Consider the following 17,118-nt stretch of genomic DNA (forward strand, 5'->3'; position numbering starts at 1 on the left):
CTCTAACAATGACTCCACGAGGCAGTGTGTTGTACTTGAACGGTAGCGATTTTAGTCCTTTATTAGTTAACTCCAGAGTGAGGATCACACTTGGTGGCCTGCCTTTTATACTAGGCCAGGCACACCTGTAAACCACAAGGTGATAGGAAGGGCCAAATGTATGAATATAAAGGGGCTGCAGGAGGGGTCAAAACTAAAAATCATGGTCTAAAAGCGAGTATTAAAACACTCTACCTAAACGCATGCAGCATTCGAAATAAAGTAAATGAGTTGACGGCACAAATCATTACAGATGGTTATGATTTGGTGGCCATTATTGAAATGTGGTTGCAGGGTGGCCAAGACTGGGAATTAAACATACAGGGGTATCTGACAATTCGGAAAGATAGACAAGGAGGGAAAGGAGGTGGGGTAGCTCTGTTAATAAAGGATGATATCAGGGCAGTTGTGAGAGACGATATTGGCTCTAATGAACAAAATGTTGAATCATTGTGGGTGGAGATTAGAGATAGTAAGGGGAAAAAGTCACTGGTGGGCGTAGTTTATAGGCCCCCAAATAATAACTTCACGGTGGGGCGGGCAATAATCAAGGGTATAATGGAGGCATGTGAAAAAGGAACGGCAGTAATCATGGGGGATTTTAACCTACATATCGATTGGTCAAATCAAATCGCACGGGGTAGCCTCGAGAAGGAATTCATAGAATGCATACAGGATTGTTTCTTAGAACAGTATGTTACAGAACCTACAAGGGAGCAAGCGATCTTAGATCTGGTCCTGTGCAATGAGACAGGAATAATAAACGATCTCCTAGTAAAAGATCCTCTCGGAATGAGTGATCACAGTATGGTTGAATTTGTAATACAGATTGAGGGTGAGGAAGTAGTGTCTCAAACGAGCGTACTATGCTTAAACAAAGGGGACTACAGTGGGATGAGGGCAGAGTTGGCAAAAGTAGACTGGAAACACAGCCTAAACGGTGACACAATTGAGGAACAGTGGAGGACTTTTAAGGAGCTTTTTCATAGTGCTCAACAAAAATATATTCCAGTGAAAAAGAAGGGCGGTAAGAGAAGGGATAACCAGCCGTGGATAACCAAGGAAATAAAGGAGAGTATCAAATTAAAAACCAATGCGTATAAGGTGGCCAAGGTTAGTGGGAAACTCGAAGATTGGGAAAATTTTAAACGACAGCAAAGAATGGCTAAGAAATCAATATAGAAAGGAAAAAGATAGATTACGAAAGTAAACTTGCGCAAAACATAAAAACAGATAGTAAAAACTTTTACCGATATATAAAACGGAAAAGCGTGGCTAAAGTAAATGTTGGTCCTTTAGAAGATGAGAAGGGGGATTTAATAATGGGAAATGTGGAAATGGCTGAGACTTGAACAATTATTTTGCTTCGGTCTTCACAGTGGAAGACACAAAAAACCATGCCAAAAATTGCTGGTCACAGGAATGTGGGAAGGGAGGACCTTGAGACAATCACTATCACTAGTGGGGTAGTGCTGGACAGGCTAATGGATCTCAAGGTAGACAAGTCCCCTGGTCCTGATGAAATGCATCCCAGGGTATTAAAAGAGATGGCGGAAGTTATAGCAGATGCCTTCATTATAATCTACCAAAATTCTCTGGACTCTGGGGAGGTACCATCGGATTGGAAAGCAGCTAATGTAACACCTCTGTTTAAAAAAGGGGCAGACAAAAGGCAGGTAACTATAGGCTGGTTAGTTTAACATCTGTAGTGGGGAAAATGCATGAAGCTATCATGAAGGAAGAAATAGTGGGACATCTAGATAGGAATAGTGCAATCAAGCAGACGCAACATGGATTCATGAAGGGGAAATCCTTGAGGATATAACGAGCATGGTGGATAGAGGTGTACCGATGGATGTGGTGTATTTAGATTTCCAAAAGGCATTCGATAAGGTGCCACACAAAAGGTTACTGCAGAAGATAAAGGTACGCGGAGTCAAAGGAAATGTATTAGCATGGATAGAGAATTGGCTGACTAACAGAAAGCAGAGAGTCGGGATAAATGGGTCCTTTTCGGGTTGGAAATCGGTGGTTAGTGGTGTGCTACAGGGATCGGTGCTGGGACCACAACTGTTTACAATATACATAGATGACCTGGAAGAGGGAAGAGAGTGTAGTGTAACAAAATTTGCAGATGACACAAAGATTAGTGGGAAAGCGGGTTGTGTAGAGGACACAGAGAGGCTGCAAAGAGATTTAGATAGGTTAAGCAAATGGGCTAAGGTTTGGCAGATGGAATACAATGTCGGAAAATGTGAGGTCATCCACCTTGGAAAAAAAAAACAGTTCAAGGGAATATTATTTGAATGGGGAGAAATTACAACATGCTGCGGTGCAGAGGGACCTGGGGGCCCTTGTGCATGAATCCCAAAAAAAGTTAATTTGCAGGTGCAGCAGGTAATCAGGAAGGTGAATAGAATGTTGGCCTTCATTGCGAGAGGGATGGAGTACAAAAGCAGGGAGGTCCTGCTGCAACTGTACAGGGTATTGGTGAGGCCGCACCTGGAGTACTGTGTGCAGTTTTGGTCACCTTACTTAAGGAAGGATATACTAGCTTTGGAGTGGGTACAGAGACGATTCATGACGCTGATTCCGGAGATGAGGGGGTTACCTTATGATGATAGATTGAGTAGACTGGGTCTTTACTCGTTGGAGTTCAGAAGGATGAGGGGTGATCTTATAGAAACATTTAAAATAATGAAAAGGATAGGCAAGATAGAGGCAGAGAGCTTGTTTCCAGTGGTCGGGGAGACTAGAACTAGGGGGCACAGCCTCCAAATACGGGGGAGCCAATTTAGAACCGAGTTGAGAAGGAATTTCTTCTCCCAGAGGGTTGTGAATCTGTAGAATTCTCTGCCCAAGGAAGCAGTTGAAGCTAGCTCATTGAATGTATTCAAATCACAGATAAATAGATTTTTAACCAATAAGGGAATTAAGGGTTATGGGGAGCGGGTGGGTAAGTGGAGCGGAGTCCACGGCCAGATCAGTCATGATCTTGTTGAGTGGCGGAGCAGGCTCGAGGGGCTAGATGGCCTACTCCTGTTCCTAATTCTTATGTTCTTATGTACAAGTAACCTACGAGTCTTCCACTGCTGTGCCCTCTGGTGGCACACCTTGATATAGTACCAACAGTGGCCATATAAGATACATGACATCACCTGCAAACCTTCAAATTATGCCCTGTATACACAAGTCCAGGTCATTAATATGTATCAGAAAGGGCAGTGGTCCTAATACCAAACCCTAGGGAACACCATAGTATACTTCCCTCCAATCTGAAATAAAACTGTTCCAACACCACTCTCTGCTTTCTGTCCCTCAGCCAATTTCAGATCCATGCTGCCACTGTCCCTTTAATCCCTTGGGCTTTAACTTGCTAACAAGTCTATAATGTGGTACTTTGTCAAACATCTTTTGAAAGTCCATATAAAAATCAATCGCTCTACCCTAATCGATCCTCTGTTACTTCATCAAAGAACTCTATCAAGTTAGTCAAACACGATTTGCCTTTAATAAATCTGTGCTGACTTTCCTTTATTAGCCCATAACTTTCCAAGTGCCAATGAATTTTGTCCCAGATTCTGATTTTAAAAAACACATCTTAATAAGCACAACGTGTAAATATCTTTTAGCAACATCACCTCCAGAGTTTCCATTATGGTCCTGCTAAAATATTACTGAAAATTCAAGTTATTGTTTTGTTACTGAGGTTACTCATAACTTCAGATGTGTATTCCATATTCACGTGCTAATTCACTGATGTGTGCCAGTTATTACTTTTGAGAAGCATCATCAAAAAAGGTTAAAGAATTGTAGACTTTGCCAAATGTCTTCAAATATAGCTAAAACTTCCTGTCTTTAGCCACATTTAATAATCAGTTAATAAAACTTGTACTTTAGTAAACTGGCATACATTTTATCAAGAGGTTAAGCAAAATGCTTTGAAAACAACATAAGCACTTTCTTGCTCATTATTGCAATGTTCCCATGAAGCCACGCAGCGCTCTGGAGCTCTCGTTCAGTCGGCTCTTGAATGGAAAAACCGCGCATAAGTGAAATTTTGAATGGGCCGGAAAAAAGAGGGAACATTGCATTATTGGAACATTTGCTATTTTGGTTGGTTGATAAGTCACTCCTGCAATTTTCACACTCAATGACATACCAATCATATCTGTGCATGTGTATGTCTCAAGTTTGTAGGTCAGAAAAACCTTCACAAAACCATGGCTTAGACTGCTGCCAGCCAGAATTGTGTTTTGTGATTCACCTGCGAGACTGCCCATAATTCACCTCAGAGTATCCAGTCGATCTTACTTGAGATATTTATCTCATTACATTACTGGCTATGACATATCCATTTGTCCATACTCACAATCAATTCAGGCTCTATTCTGGCACCAACCCAAGCTGGACATTATTTATTTTACAAGAAACTAAAGTAGAAACCTTTTTTCAACAAATTACACAACACAGAAATATACGCATCACTCACCTCGCCATTGCAAGCCCCAGAGATTATTGTGGATAAACTCTTAAAGTGCTTGGCCATACAGTGCACACCATCCCTGTGACCATCAAGTGATGCTATAAATGGTTTAGCAAAAACCCGTTCCAGTTTGGTTGCATTCAGTGCTCTAGTGTATTCCCGAGGTACCTCAAATGGATGCAGCGCAGGATCATAATTCCTTGGAACTGAAAATATAGAAATTGGAGATTTAACAAATTAGGACATAGCTAATTATTTTGCAATTAAGTTCTATAATGATTAATAAAGAAGCAAACACATCTTGGCAGTAGTGGCATGGGCCCAGACTGCACACCAGTAATTCTCCCCCCCACCCCCACACCCACCCCCCAATGCCACCTCTTCTCCCATTGTCTCTCCCACAGACAATATGGCTTGAAACTACCCCACATTCTCCAGTACTACAGTACTGGGCTTCCATTAATAGATTGGTGTATTTTTGATCATAAATTCATTTATTATTTATTTTCAAGAAATAATCTATTAATTCAATGGGTAGTGGAAATCTGGAACTCTCTCCCCAAAACACTGCTGAGGGTAGGTCAATTGAACATTTCAAAATGGAGATTGATAGATTTTTGTTAGGCAAGGGTATCAAGGGTTACACAACCAAAGCAGGTAGATGGATTTAAGATGTAGATCTTCCATGGTCTAACTGAATGGCAGAACAGGCTCAAGGGCCTACTCATGTTCCTAAGAAAAAGAAAGTGCCGAAAATTCCAGCCGGGTCTGTACAAAATGCGCACAGAACCGGCGAGACCTCGCAAAAGCAGGTTTTCAGGGCGAGATGCCATTGCGCCAAAAACCGCCTTTTCCGACCTGTCAAAATTTCTCGACAGATCTTCCGCATCCCCGGGAGAAGGACATTCGAGCGGGAGAGATTGGGCTACTTGCCCAACTCATGCCCAGTGAATGTCCTTCAAACTTTTACGGCTGGTAAAAGCAGGCGTATAGCTTACTTTTGCCAGTGTAAGAGTTTTAAAACATATAAAAATTAAATCATACACTTATGTTAAAAACCCTGTCAATTAAGGCAAGTCTATTTTAAACCCTATTAAAACATTTTTTTTTAATTGAAAAAAAAATATTTTTTCTAAAACATTTAATTACAATTAATTTTAAATATGTGGTGTGTTTTTTTAATTATGTTGTGTTTTTTGTTTTAGGGAGTTATTCTCATTGATAGTAATGGGAACTTGTAAAAACGGAGTTCCTATTATTAATGAGAATACTGCAGAGTGATTGGTGGTCCAGGCCCATGTGACTCCAGCATTTCCTTACGTACGGGGAAGTCATCTCCCCGTATGCTGCGCATCGAACGAAGGCCTCTGACCGGAATCAAAGGCGCCTCCGTGACCACCAGGTACTTGCGCAAAATGTTTTTGGGTCGGAGGCATTCGTCCGAAGGAAACCTCCAACCGGAATTTTCCCCCCAAAATGTAATGCAGTGGAAACTTTTGAATTGTCCAAGCTCCATCTGTGGCATGATACAATTGCAATCTATTCTTAATTCGAAGTTAATGTTTACTGGATAGAAAATTGAATTATGCAGTAGTGCGAATGAAGCAATTTTAACCAAAAAAGCACATCAAAATACAACACAAACACATCTCTGCTTTTAATGCTCTCATTCCACAACATTATTTGCCAGCTCCTACAGGTATAATTCCCCTAGTACAGTCCCCATCTTTGTTACACAATCGTAGAATCTGACAGCACAGAAGCAGGCTGTGTGGCCGTTCATGCCTGTGCCAGCTTTTTGTCAGAGCTATCCAATTCGTTCCACTCCCCTGCTCTTATCCCACAGCCCTGCAATTTTCTCCCTTTCAAGTATTTATCCAATTCCCTTTTGAAAGTTACTATTGAATCTGCTTACTATCCTTTCAGGCAGTGCATTCAAGATCATACTAACTTACTGCGCCAACAAATTTCTTATCTCACCTCTGGTTCTTTTGCCAATTACCCTCACTCTGTGTTCTGCGGTTAACAACCCTTATTTATTCTATCAAAAAACCCTTCATGATTTTGCAACACCTTTATTAAATCTTCTCTTATCCTTCTCTTCTCTAAGGAGAATGATCCAAATTTCTCTAGTCCCTCTATGCAACTGAAGTCCCTCAGTCCTGGTACCATTCTAGTAAATCTGCTCTGCACCCTCTGCAAGGCCCTGACATCCTTCCTAAAGTGTGGTACCCAGAATTACACAGAACACACCAGCTATGGCTTAACCAGTGATTTATAAAGGTTCAGCATAACTTCCTTGCTCTTGTACACTATGCCTTTATTTATAAAGCCATAGATCCCACATGCCTGCCACCTTCAATGATTACTGTATGTAAACGCCCAGGTCTCTCTGTTCCTGGAGCTGCTTTAAAATTGTACCATTTGGTTTATATCACCTCTCCTCATTCTGCCTTCCAAAATGCATCACTTCACACTTCTCTGCATTACATTTCATCTGTCATGTGTCTTCTCATTTCACCAGTTTGTCCTCCTGAAGTCTGTTACTATCTATCCTCCTCACTATTTACTACATTTGAGTTTCGTATCATCTGCAAACTTTGAAATTATGTCCTGTATACACAAGTCCAGGCCATGAATATATATCAAAAGAGCAGTGTTCCTAATATGGACGCCTGGGGAATACCACTGTATACTTTCCTCCAGTCTGACAAACAACCGTTCACTGCTCCTCTCTGCTTTCTGACAAGGTCCTACATAGGAGATTGGTGTGCAAAATCAAAGCACATGGTATTGGGGGGTAATGTATTGGCCTGGATAGAGAATTAGTTGGCAGACAGGAAGCAGAGAGTCGGGATAAACGTGTCCTTTTCGGAATGGGAGGCAGTGACTAGTGCCGCAGGGCTCAGTGCTGGGACCCCAGCTCTTTACATTATACATTAATGATTTGGATGAAGGAATTGAGTGTAATATCTCCAGGTTTGCAGATCACTAAACTGGGTGGTGGTGTGAGCTGTGAGGAGGATGCTAAGAGGCTGCAGGGTGATTTGGATGGGTTAGGTGAGTGGGCAAATGCATGGCAGATGCAGTGTAATGTGGATAAATGTGAGGTTATCCACTTTGGTGGTAAAAACACGAAGGCAGAATATTATCTGAATGGTGGCAGATTAGGAAAAGGGGAGATGCAATGAGACCTGGGTGTCATGGTTCATCAGTCATTGAAAGGTGGCATGCAGGTACAGCAGACAGTGAAGAAGGCAAATGGCATGTTGGCCTTCATAGCGAGGGGATTTGAGTATAGGAGCAGGGAGGTCTTACTGCAATTGTACAGGGCCTTGGCGAGGCCTCACCGAGAATATTGTGTTCAGTTTTGGTCTCCTAATCTGAGGAAGGACGTTATTGCTATTGAGGGAGAGCAGCGAAGGTTCACCAGACTGATTCCAGGGATGGCTGGACTGACATATAAGAGACTGGATTGACTGGGCCTTTATTCACTGGAGTTTAAACAGATGAGAGGGGTTCTGATGGGACGGGACAGGTTAGATGCGGGAAGAATGTTCCCGATGTTGGGGAAGTCCAGAACCAGGGGACACAGTCTTAGGATAAGGGGAAGGCCATTTAGGACTGAGATGAGGAGGAATTTCTTCACTCACAGAGTTGTTAACCTGTGGAATTCCCTGCCAGTTCATTGGATATCGAAACATAGAAAATAGGTGCAGGAGTAGGCCATTCGGCCCTTCGAGCCTGCACCGCCATTCAATGAGTTCATGGCTGGACATGCAACTTCAGTACCCCATTCCTGTTTTCTCGCCATACCCCTTGATCCCCCTAGTAGTAAGGACTACATCTAACTCCTTTTTGAATATATTTAGTGAATTGGCCTCAACAACTTTCTGTGATAGAGAATTCCACAGGTTCACCACTCTCTGGGTGAAGAAGTTTCTCCTCATCTTGGTCCTAAATGGCTTACCCCTTATCCTTAGACTGTGACCCCTGGTTCTGGATTCAAGAGGGAGTTAGATATGGCCCTTATGGCTAAAGGGATCAAGGGGTATGGAGAGAAAGCGGGAAAGGGGTAATGAGGTGAATGATCAGCCATGATCATATTGAATGGTGGTGCAGGCTCGAAGGGCCGAATGGCCTACTCCTGCACCTATTTTCTATGCTTTCGCCCCCTGAGCCAATTTTGTATCCACGCTGCCACTGTTATGGGCTTCAATTTTGCTAACAAGTCGATTATGTGGCACTTTATCAAACACCTTTTGAAATCCATAAACACATCAATCACACTATCCTCATCAACTCTTCTTACTTCAAATAACTCAATCAAGTTAGCCAAACACAATTTGCCTTTAACAAATCGTGCTGGTTGTCATTGACAACCCAAGACTCAGTTTCTCCTCAAACCACTATCACCCACTCGCATTTCCAACACTTCGGGCCCAAGTTTCCACATGCGCCTAAAACGGCGCAGTCCCGACCTGGACGCCCGTTTTTCGCGCCACAAAGTGCGCCTAAAAAAATCCTCCGTATTCTCCACCTCCCTGCAGGTCCTCTGGCCCTCGGCGCAGCCAGCACGAGCTGTGGGGGGGGGCGGAGCCAGGTCCCTGCGCTGAAAACAGTGCCGGGACCTCTGCACATGTGCGCTACAGTGGGCACGCAAATGCAGTAGCTCCAGGCGCCGAACTGTGTGGGAGGGGCCCGAAGCACGCAGCCCCTAGCCCTGGCCGAATGGCCTCACTGGGACTGCGTGAATAAGGCTCCTCCCACGGCCAGCTCCTGCTTCCCCCCCCCTGCCTCGGACCAGACCCGACACCAGCTCCCCGCCTCCCCCCGCCTCTGGACCAGACCCGACACCCGCTCCCCGCCCCGACTGGATCCGACCCGCGCTCCTGTTCCCGCTCCCCGACTGGACCTGACCCGAGCTCCTGTTCCCGCTCCCCGCCTCCCCGACTGGACCCGACCCGTGCTCCTGTTCCCGCTCCCTGCCTCCCCGACTGGACCTGACCCGACCCGCGCTCCTGTTCCTGCTCCGCTCCCGCTCCACCCCCCACTCCCCCGGACCCGACCCGAGCTCCTGTTCCCGCTCCGCCCCCCCCCCCCCAACTGGACCCGACCCGACCCGCGCTCCTGTTCCCGCTCCCCGCCTGGACCCGACCCGACCTCCTGTTCCCGCTCCCCGCCTCCCCGACTGGACCCGACCCGTGCTCCTGTTCCCGCTCCCTGCCTCCCCGACTGGACCTGACCCGACCCGCGCTCCTGTTCCTGCTCCGCTCCCGCTCCACCCCCCCTCCGACTGGACCCGACCAGAGCTCCTGTTCCCGCTCCGCCCACCCCCCCCGACTGGACCCGACCCGAGCTCCTGTTCCCGCTCCCCGCCTGGACCCGACCCGATCTCCTGTTCCCGCTCCCCGCCCCCCGACTGGACCCGACCCGCGCTCCCGCCCCCTGACCCGACCCGACCCCCCCCCCCACTGGACCCGACCCGACTCCCGCTCTGGATCCGACCTGACCTCCCCCCCCCTCTCTCTCCCTCCCCCCCCGACCCGAACCTCCCCGACCCAACCCAACCCAACACCACCTACCTGTAAATCTGGTGCTGGGGACGGGCCCTGCCCGAAGTCTCGGGCCGGCCCGTTCAGCCTTCGGTCCCGAAAGGCCTGCCTGAAGCACTTTCACACAGGTAGGAAGATGGTTTATTTAATCTTTTCTTTGCTTATAAATGTTTATTCAGGTTGGATTTATTTGTATAATATTTGTATAAGTATAAATAAGGATTTATTATAGAATTTAATGACTTCCCCCACCCCTGCCCCCCCACCTCGTTCTGGACGCCTAATTTGTAACCTGCGCCTGATTTTTTAAAGTGTAGAACAAGTTTTTTCAGTTCTACAAAAATCTTCTCTTGCTCCATTCTACTTTAGTTTGGAGTACGTTTTCACTATGGAAACTTTCAAATCAGGCGTCAGTGGCCGGACACGCCCCTTTTGAAGAAAAAATTCTGTTCCAAAGTAGAACTGTTCTACCTGACTAGAACTGCATAAAAAAAAATGTGGAGAATTGCGATTTCTAAGATAGTCCGTTCTCCACCAGTTGCTCCTAAAAATCAGGCGCAAATCATGTGGAAACTTGGGCCCTTAGTCTTAATACCAAAAAGTAAGATCGACCATTCAATTGCCTCTACTGCTAACTTTGCTTTCCTCCCTGTCCTGCTCCCAATCTCCTCCAGCCTCTTTTTCACTAGTCCCAAGCCATAATTTCAGTTTCTATCCCCTCTCCTCGCTGCCTTCTCCAAGCTCATTTCAGGTATCAGCCTTAACTCAGTGACAGAGTCAGAAGATCATGATGAGTACAAGCCTCACTCCAGGACTTGAGCATAATCTAGGCTGACACTTCAGTACAGTAGTGAGTGTGTGTTACGCTGTCGGAGGTGCTGTCTTTCGGGTGACGCATGAAACTGAAGTCCCATCTTCCCTTTTGGGCAAGTATAAAATATTCCATGGCACATTCAAAGTGAAGGTGGGAACCCTCCCAGCGCACTGGCCAATATTTTTCCAATATAACTAAAACAAATTATCTGATCATTTATCTCATTGTTGTTTGTGCACAAATTTGCTGTCCCATTTCCCTACATTACATTTCAAAACTACTTGATTGGCTCTTGTGTTTATGGGATGTCTTGAAATCATGAAAGATGCTATATAAATCCATCTCTAGCAATGCCTTCTTTTTCTTTTCCATACCATCACCTCCAGAGCCCCACCCAAAGATCTATCCTTGGTCCCCAGGTACATGCAGCACCCCACAATGAATAGTGTGGCTCTCATTGTAGCATTCCTCTGGCTCTGTGGTGGTATTGTGGAGTGGGATCATTAGCCAGGTGGCCTGGCCGTATACCTTGTCCCCGAGCAGCCAGCTCGGTCTCGACGTGGTGGCTGAATCAGTCGAGGAACAGTGCTCTCCCGCAGGATAAAGGCTTCATGTGCGCCTCCAGGATAGCGAACAATGACTGCGAAGATGCGCTGCGTGTGGTTGCACACCAACGACACGTTTAGGGAGTGGTATCCCATTCTGTTTCTGAAGACCCCTGCTTTCTGGAATGGTGCGCGCAAGGCCATGTGTGTGCAGTCAATTGCTCCTTGCACCCTCGGGAAGCCCGCAATCCTGGAAAACCCATATGCATGCTCATCCAGTTTCTCCCTAATTAGTGGGAAGGTAATAAAGTCCATTCTACGTGTGTACCGAGCCTGTGTGATGCCACAGATGCATCGATGTACTGCGTATTGAGACGCAGCATATGTAGCCTGATGCAGCCTGGAAGGAGCCGGAGGCGTAGAAGGTGAGTGCCACCGTGACCTTCACTGCGACAGGCAGTGCAGTCCTGGTTCCCGATGTGAGGCTGCAGGTCTTCCTGCAGGAGATGGCATATCTCTAATAACCTCCTTTCGGAAGCGCAGCCTTCTGACATATTGCTCGGATAGGTCCAGGTACGAGCATTGCCACCGGTGAAGACGTGGGGGGTAAGACCTCCTGCCCCGATGTCTAAGGGCTCTCCTCCTTCGGCCGCCGACATGGCCAACAGCCCTTCTCTCTTCATGACGCTTGCTAGAGCATGTAGAAACTGACGCTGGTGAACAAGTAATGCCCCCATTAAAGTTTCAGGAATAAGTTTTTCGCAAGCTCAACTGCTATGTCTGTCTGCTGCTGCAAACTCGGAGGCTCTCCACTATGCTGTGTGTAAACGTTGCACTGACTGTGACCACCGAGAGAAGCACTTCCTCATCCCTTTAAGTAGTTACCAGTTAATGACTCTGCAAGCCTGTACCGACTGTTTATCGGCCGCATCTAACTTACCGACTGGGGCGCAAGTGTGGGCGTTTCACCAGGAATACGTCATGATCAGAGTGATCATCAGCAGCCAGGTGAAACGCAGCGCTCCCTATCGGAAAACTTTTACGCTCCCATTAACATCCCCTCTGGCCGCTAAATGAGGCATTAGCCAACCGAAAATCCAACCCAAAGGGTTGTAGAAATCTGGAACACTCTAGCCCACATGGTTATAGATGCTGGATTAATTGAAGCTTTCAATTAATGGAAATATTCAATTACACAAATTAAGGTTGTATTCCTGGAATTTAGAAGGTTAAAGGGTGATCTGATCAAAGTTTTCAGGATATTAAGAGGAACAGATAGCGTAGTTAAAGAGAAAAACTATTTCTGCTGGTTGGGGATTCTCGGATTAGGGTGGATAATCTAAACATTAGAGCCAGACCTTTCAGCAGTGAAATTAGGAAACACTTCTACGCACAAAGGGTGGTAGAAGTTTAGAACTCTCTTCCACAAACAGCAATTGAAGCTAGATCAATTGGTAATTTTAAATCAGAGCTTGATAGCTTTTTGTTAACCAAAGGTATTAAGAGATATGGGGCAAAGGCAAAGATATGGAGTTAGGTCGCAGATCAGCCATGATCTCATTGAATGGCGGAACAGGCTCGATTTAAAATTACCAACTGATCTAGCATCAATTGCTGTTTGTGGAAGAGAGTTCTAAACTTCTACCACCCTTTGTGCGTAGAAGTGTTTCCTAATTTCACTGCTGAAAGGTCTGGCTCTAATGTTTAGATTATCCACCCTAATCCGAGAATCCCCAACCAGCAGAAATAGTTTCTCTCTTTAACTACGCTATCTGTTCCTCTTAATATCCTGAAAACTTTGATCAGATCACCCTTTAACCTTCTAAATTCCAGGAATTGCTTACTCCTGTTCCCATTAAGAAAATATTCCGGTTCGTCTTTCTTGGAGCCAAAGTGGATGACCTTACACATCTCCAAAATTGAACTCCATCAGCCATAGTTTTGTCCACCTACTATGTCCCTTTGTAACTTCCTATTCCCTTCTACATGACTGCACTTGCTAACCTAGAAATGCAACTCTCCATTCCTTTATCCAAGTCATTAACATACGTGGTGGAAAAGCCGAGGCCCCAGTACCGATCCCTGGGGGAACACCACTTGTTGAATCCCACCAATCTGCAAATGAGCCCTTTATCCCTGCTCTGTCACAGGGTTGCCCTCAATTCCATACGCTCTCATTTTTGCCAATGATAAAAGAAAAGACATGAAATCATATAGCACCTTTCACAATCTTAGGATGTCCCAAAGCACTTTACAGTCAAAGACATACTGTTATTCTGTAGGAAACATGGCAGCCAATTTTTACGAACAGCAAAGTCCCACAAACAGCAATGAGATAAATGACCGGATCATCTGCTGTAGTGGTAATGTTGGTTGAGGGATAAATATTGGCCAGGACAACAGTGAGAACCCGTCTCCCAATCTTCTTTAAATAGTGCTGTGGGATATTTTATGTCCACCTGAGAAGGCAGACAAGCCCTCGATTTAACATCTCATCTGAAGGACAGCACCTCCGACAGTGCAGTGCTCCCTTAGGGAAGTGCCAGCCTTGGATTATGTGCTCATTTCTAGAGTGGGCCTTGAATCCACAACCTTCAGACTCAGGAGGCGAGTGTGCTACCCACTGAACCAGGGTTGGTATGAAACTCTTGGGTGGATTTATGTGCTCAAGTTTCTGGAGTGGGTGTTGAACCCACAACCTACTGACTCAGATGCAAGTGTGCTACCCACGGAGACACAGCTGACACTACAACAGTGACTACACTTCAAAAAATACTTCAGTGACTGTAATGCGCCTCGAGACGTCCGGTGTTCGCGAAATGCACTGTATAAATGCAAGTCTTTCTTTCGTCTTTTTACTTGCCCACATATGCTCAGTCACTCTGTTTCTGATGATCAGATTCCAGTAACTTCCCCCACAGTTGAGGTTTCCTTTAGGTAGCTGGGGGCATGCTTTTGGATTTGGATACCTGGGAGTGGGTCAACATTTGCAGAAGGTCTCCATTTGGTCTTTGCTGGAGTAAGTTTGAACATGGTTAAAAAACATTAACAAATCATTTTCGGGTTGGCAGACTGTAACTAATGGGGTACCACAAGGATCAGTGCTTGGGCTTCAGCTATTCAGAATCTATATCAATGATTTGAATGAGGGAACCGAATCTAATACATTCAAGTTTGCTTATTACAAAGCTAGGTTGGAATGTAAGTTGTGAGGAGGATGCAAAGAGACTTTGAGGCGATAGAGACAGGCTAAGTGAGTGGGTAAGAACATAGCAAATGGAATAAAATGATGAGAAATGTGAAGTTATCCACTTTGGTAGGAAAAAAAGAAAAACTGGGTATTTTTTAAACAGCAAGAGATTGGGAAATGTTGGTGTTCAGAGGGACATCAGTGTCCTTTTACATGAATTACTGAAAGTTAATATGCGGGTACAGCAAGCAATTAAGAAAGCAAGTATTATTGTTGGCCTTTTTAACAAGAGGATTTGAGTACATCATCATCATAGGCAGTCCCTCGAAATCAAGAAAGACTTGCTTTCACTCTAAAAGAGAGTTCTCAGATGACTGTATAGTCCAATATGGGAATTACAGTCTCTGTCACAGATGGGACAGACAGTGGTTGAAGGAAAGGGTGGGTGGGGAGCCTGGTTTTACCGCATGCTCCTTCCGCTGCCTGTGCTCGTTTTCTGCATACTCTCGGCAATGAGACTCGAGGTGCTCAGCACCCTCCCGGATGCTCTTCCTCCATTTATGTTGGTCTTTGGCCAGGGATTTCCAGGTGTCGGTGGGGATGTTGCACTTTATCAAGGAGGTTTACAGGTTATCCTTGAAACATTTTCTCTGCCCACCTGAGGATCGCCTGCCATGTAGGAGTTCCAAGTAGAGCGCTTGCTTTGGGAGTCTTGTGTCGGGCATGCGGATAATGTGGCCCGCCCAATGGAGCTGGTCGAGTGTGGTCAGTGCTTCGATGCTGGGGATGTTGGACTGCTCGAGAACACTAACGTTGGTGCATCTATACTCCCAGGGGATTTGCAGGATCTTACGGAGACATCGTTGGTGGTATTTCTCCAGCGATTTGAGGTATCTACTGTATATGGTCCATGTCTCTGGGCCATATAGGAGGGTGGGTATCACTGCAGCCCTGTAGACCAGATTTGAGGGCCTGATCTTCGAACACTCTCTTCCTCAGGCGGTCGAAGGCCGCGCTGGCGGCGGTGTTGGACCTCGTCGTCGATGTCTGCCCTTGCTGATTGTAAGCTCCCGAGGAATGGAAAGTGGTCCACGTTGTCCAAGGCTGCGCCGTGGATTTTGATGGCTCGGTGGGGGGCATTGCTCTGTGGCCGGGGCGGGGGGGGGGGGGAAGCAAGCTATTAAGAACACAAATGGTATGTTGGCCTTTTTAGAGGCTTTGAGTACAAGAGTAAAGATGTCTTACTGTAATTATATAAGGCCGTGGTGAGACTGCACCTGCAGTATTGTGTACAGTTTTGGTCTCCTTATCTAAGGAAGGATATACTTGCCGTTGAGGTAGTGCAACAAAGGTTCACCAATCTGATGTTTGGGATGGGGGGATTGTCGTATGGGGAGAGATTGAGCAGATTAGGCCTATATTCTCTACAGTTTAGAAGAAGGAAACATCAAAGCCTCCTTGATAAAGTGCAACATCCCCACCGGCACATGGCAATCCCTAGCGCAAGACCGCCATAAGTGGAGTAAGAGCATCTGGGAGAGCGTTGAGCACCTCGAGTCTTGTCGCCAAGAGCATGCAGAAATCAAGCGCAGACAGCTTCCACCACAGTCTGTCCCACCTGTGACAGAAACTGTAATTCCCGTATTGGACTGTACAGTCACCTGAGAACTCACTTTTAGAGTGGAAGTCTTACTCGATTTCAAGGGATTGCTTATGATGATGATAGAGAAGAATGAGAGGTGATCTCATTGAAACGTAGAGGGTAGATGTAGAGGGTGTTTCCTCTGGCTGTGGAGTCTAGATCCAGTCTCAGAATAAGTGGTCGGCCATTTAGGACTTAATCAAGGGTTCGGGGACAGTGCAGGAAAGTGGAGTTGAGGTAGAAGATCAGCTATGATCTTATTGAATGGCAGAGCAGGCTCGAAGGACCGAATGACCTACTCCTGCTCCAGTTCTTCTGGCCTTTGCATGGTTTGGAAGGTGCCCACCTATGCCATGCAGTGCAGTGTGGGAGCAGATGTCTCCAGTGCCAACATGTGAGTGGTGCTGAGCTGGGCCCAGGCTGGGAAAGCCCCGCAGCTGCAGGCAGCACTCAAAGCGCGGCCTGCCACACTCACCTCTCTGAATGTCCTTGCTCGTCTCCCTCACGTAATCATCCGGATTCCGGCACAGGATCTTCACTTTCATTTTTTTAAATCCGACCCGACCGACAATTTAAATCTCACCCGCTGCCGTTTAAATTCCGCCGACCCTCGCTCGTTCGCACGCAAAGCGTAAGGAAAGGGGAGGGACTAGTCGGGGTCACGTGCGCAAACGCAGACGGACAGCGGAGCGAGAGACGTGTGTGGCGTGTGTTTACGGTGGACTTGCGCAGTGATGTTCGGCCACACGCGCAACGAGGAGGGGGAGGGGGAAGAGAGGAGGGGGGGGAGGCTTGGTGGGGTCACGTGGTCAACCGCGCTTGCTCTGAAATCCACTCGGGACTGTGC

General features: G+C 46.2%; 1 protein-coding gene across 1 annotated transcript in view; it reads right to left on the bottom strand.

The window, feature by feature from the left end:
* dcaf13 (ddb1 and cul4 associated factor 13) overlaps positions 1–16,939 on the bottom strand; it is a 128,481-nt gene extending 111,542 nt beyond the window's left edge. The window contains exons 1-2 of the mRNA XM_070888462.1: positions 16,747–16,939; positions 4,532–4,731 (exon numbers count right to left, since the gene is read on the bottom strand). Coding sequence (XP_070744563.1) covers positions 4,532–4,731; positions 16,747–16,816 — 270 coding nt within the window. The 5' untranslated portion in view covers positions 16,817–16,939. The remainder of the gene's footprint in view (positions 1–4,531; positions 4,732–16,746) is intronic.
* Positions 16,940–17,118: the final 179 nt, after the last annotated feature.

This window comes from Pristiophorus japonicus, chromosome 1 (assembly GCF_044704955.1).
Source record: "Pristiophorus japonicus isolate sPriJap1 chromosome 1, sPriJap1.hap1, whole genome shotgun sequence".
NCBI lineage: Eukaryota > Metazoa > Chordata > Chondrichthyes > Pristiophoridae > Pristiophorus > Pristiophorus japonicus.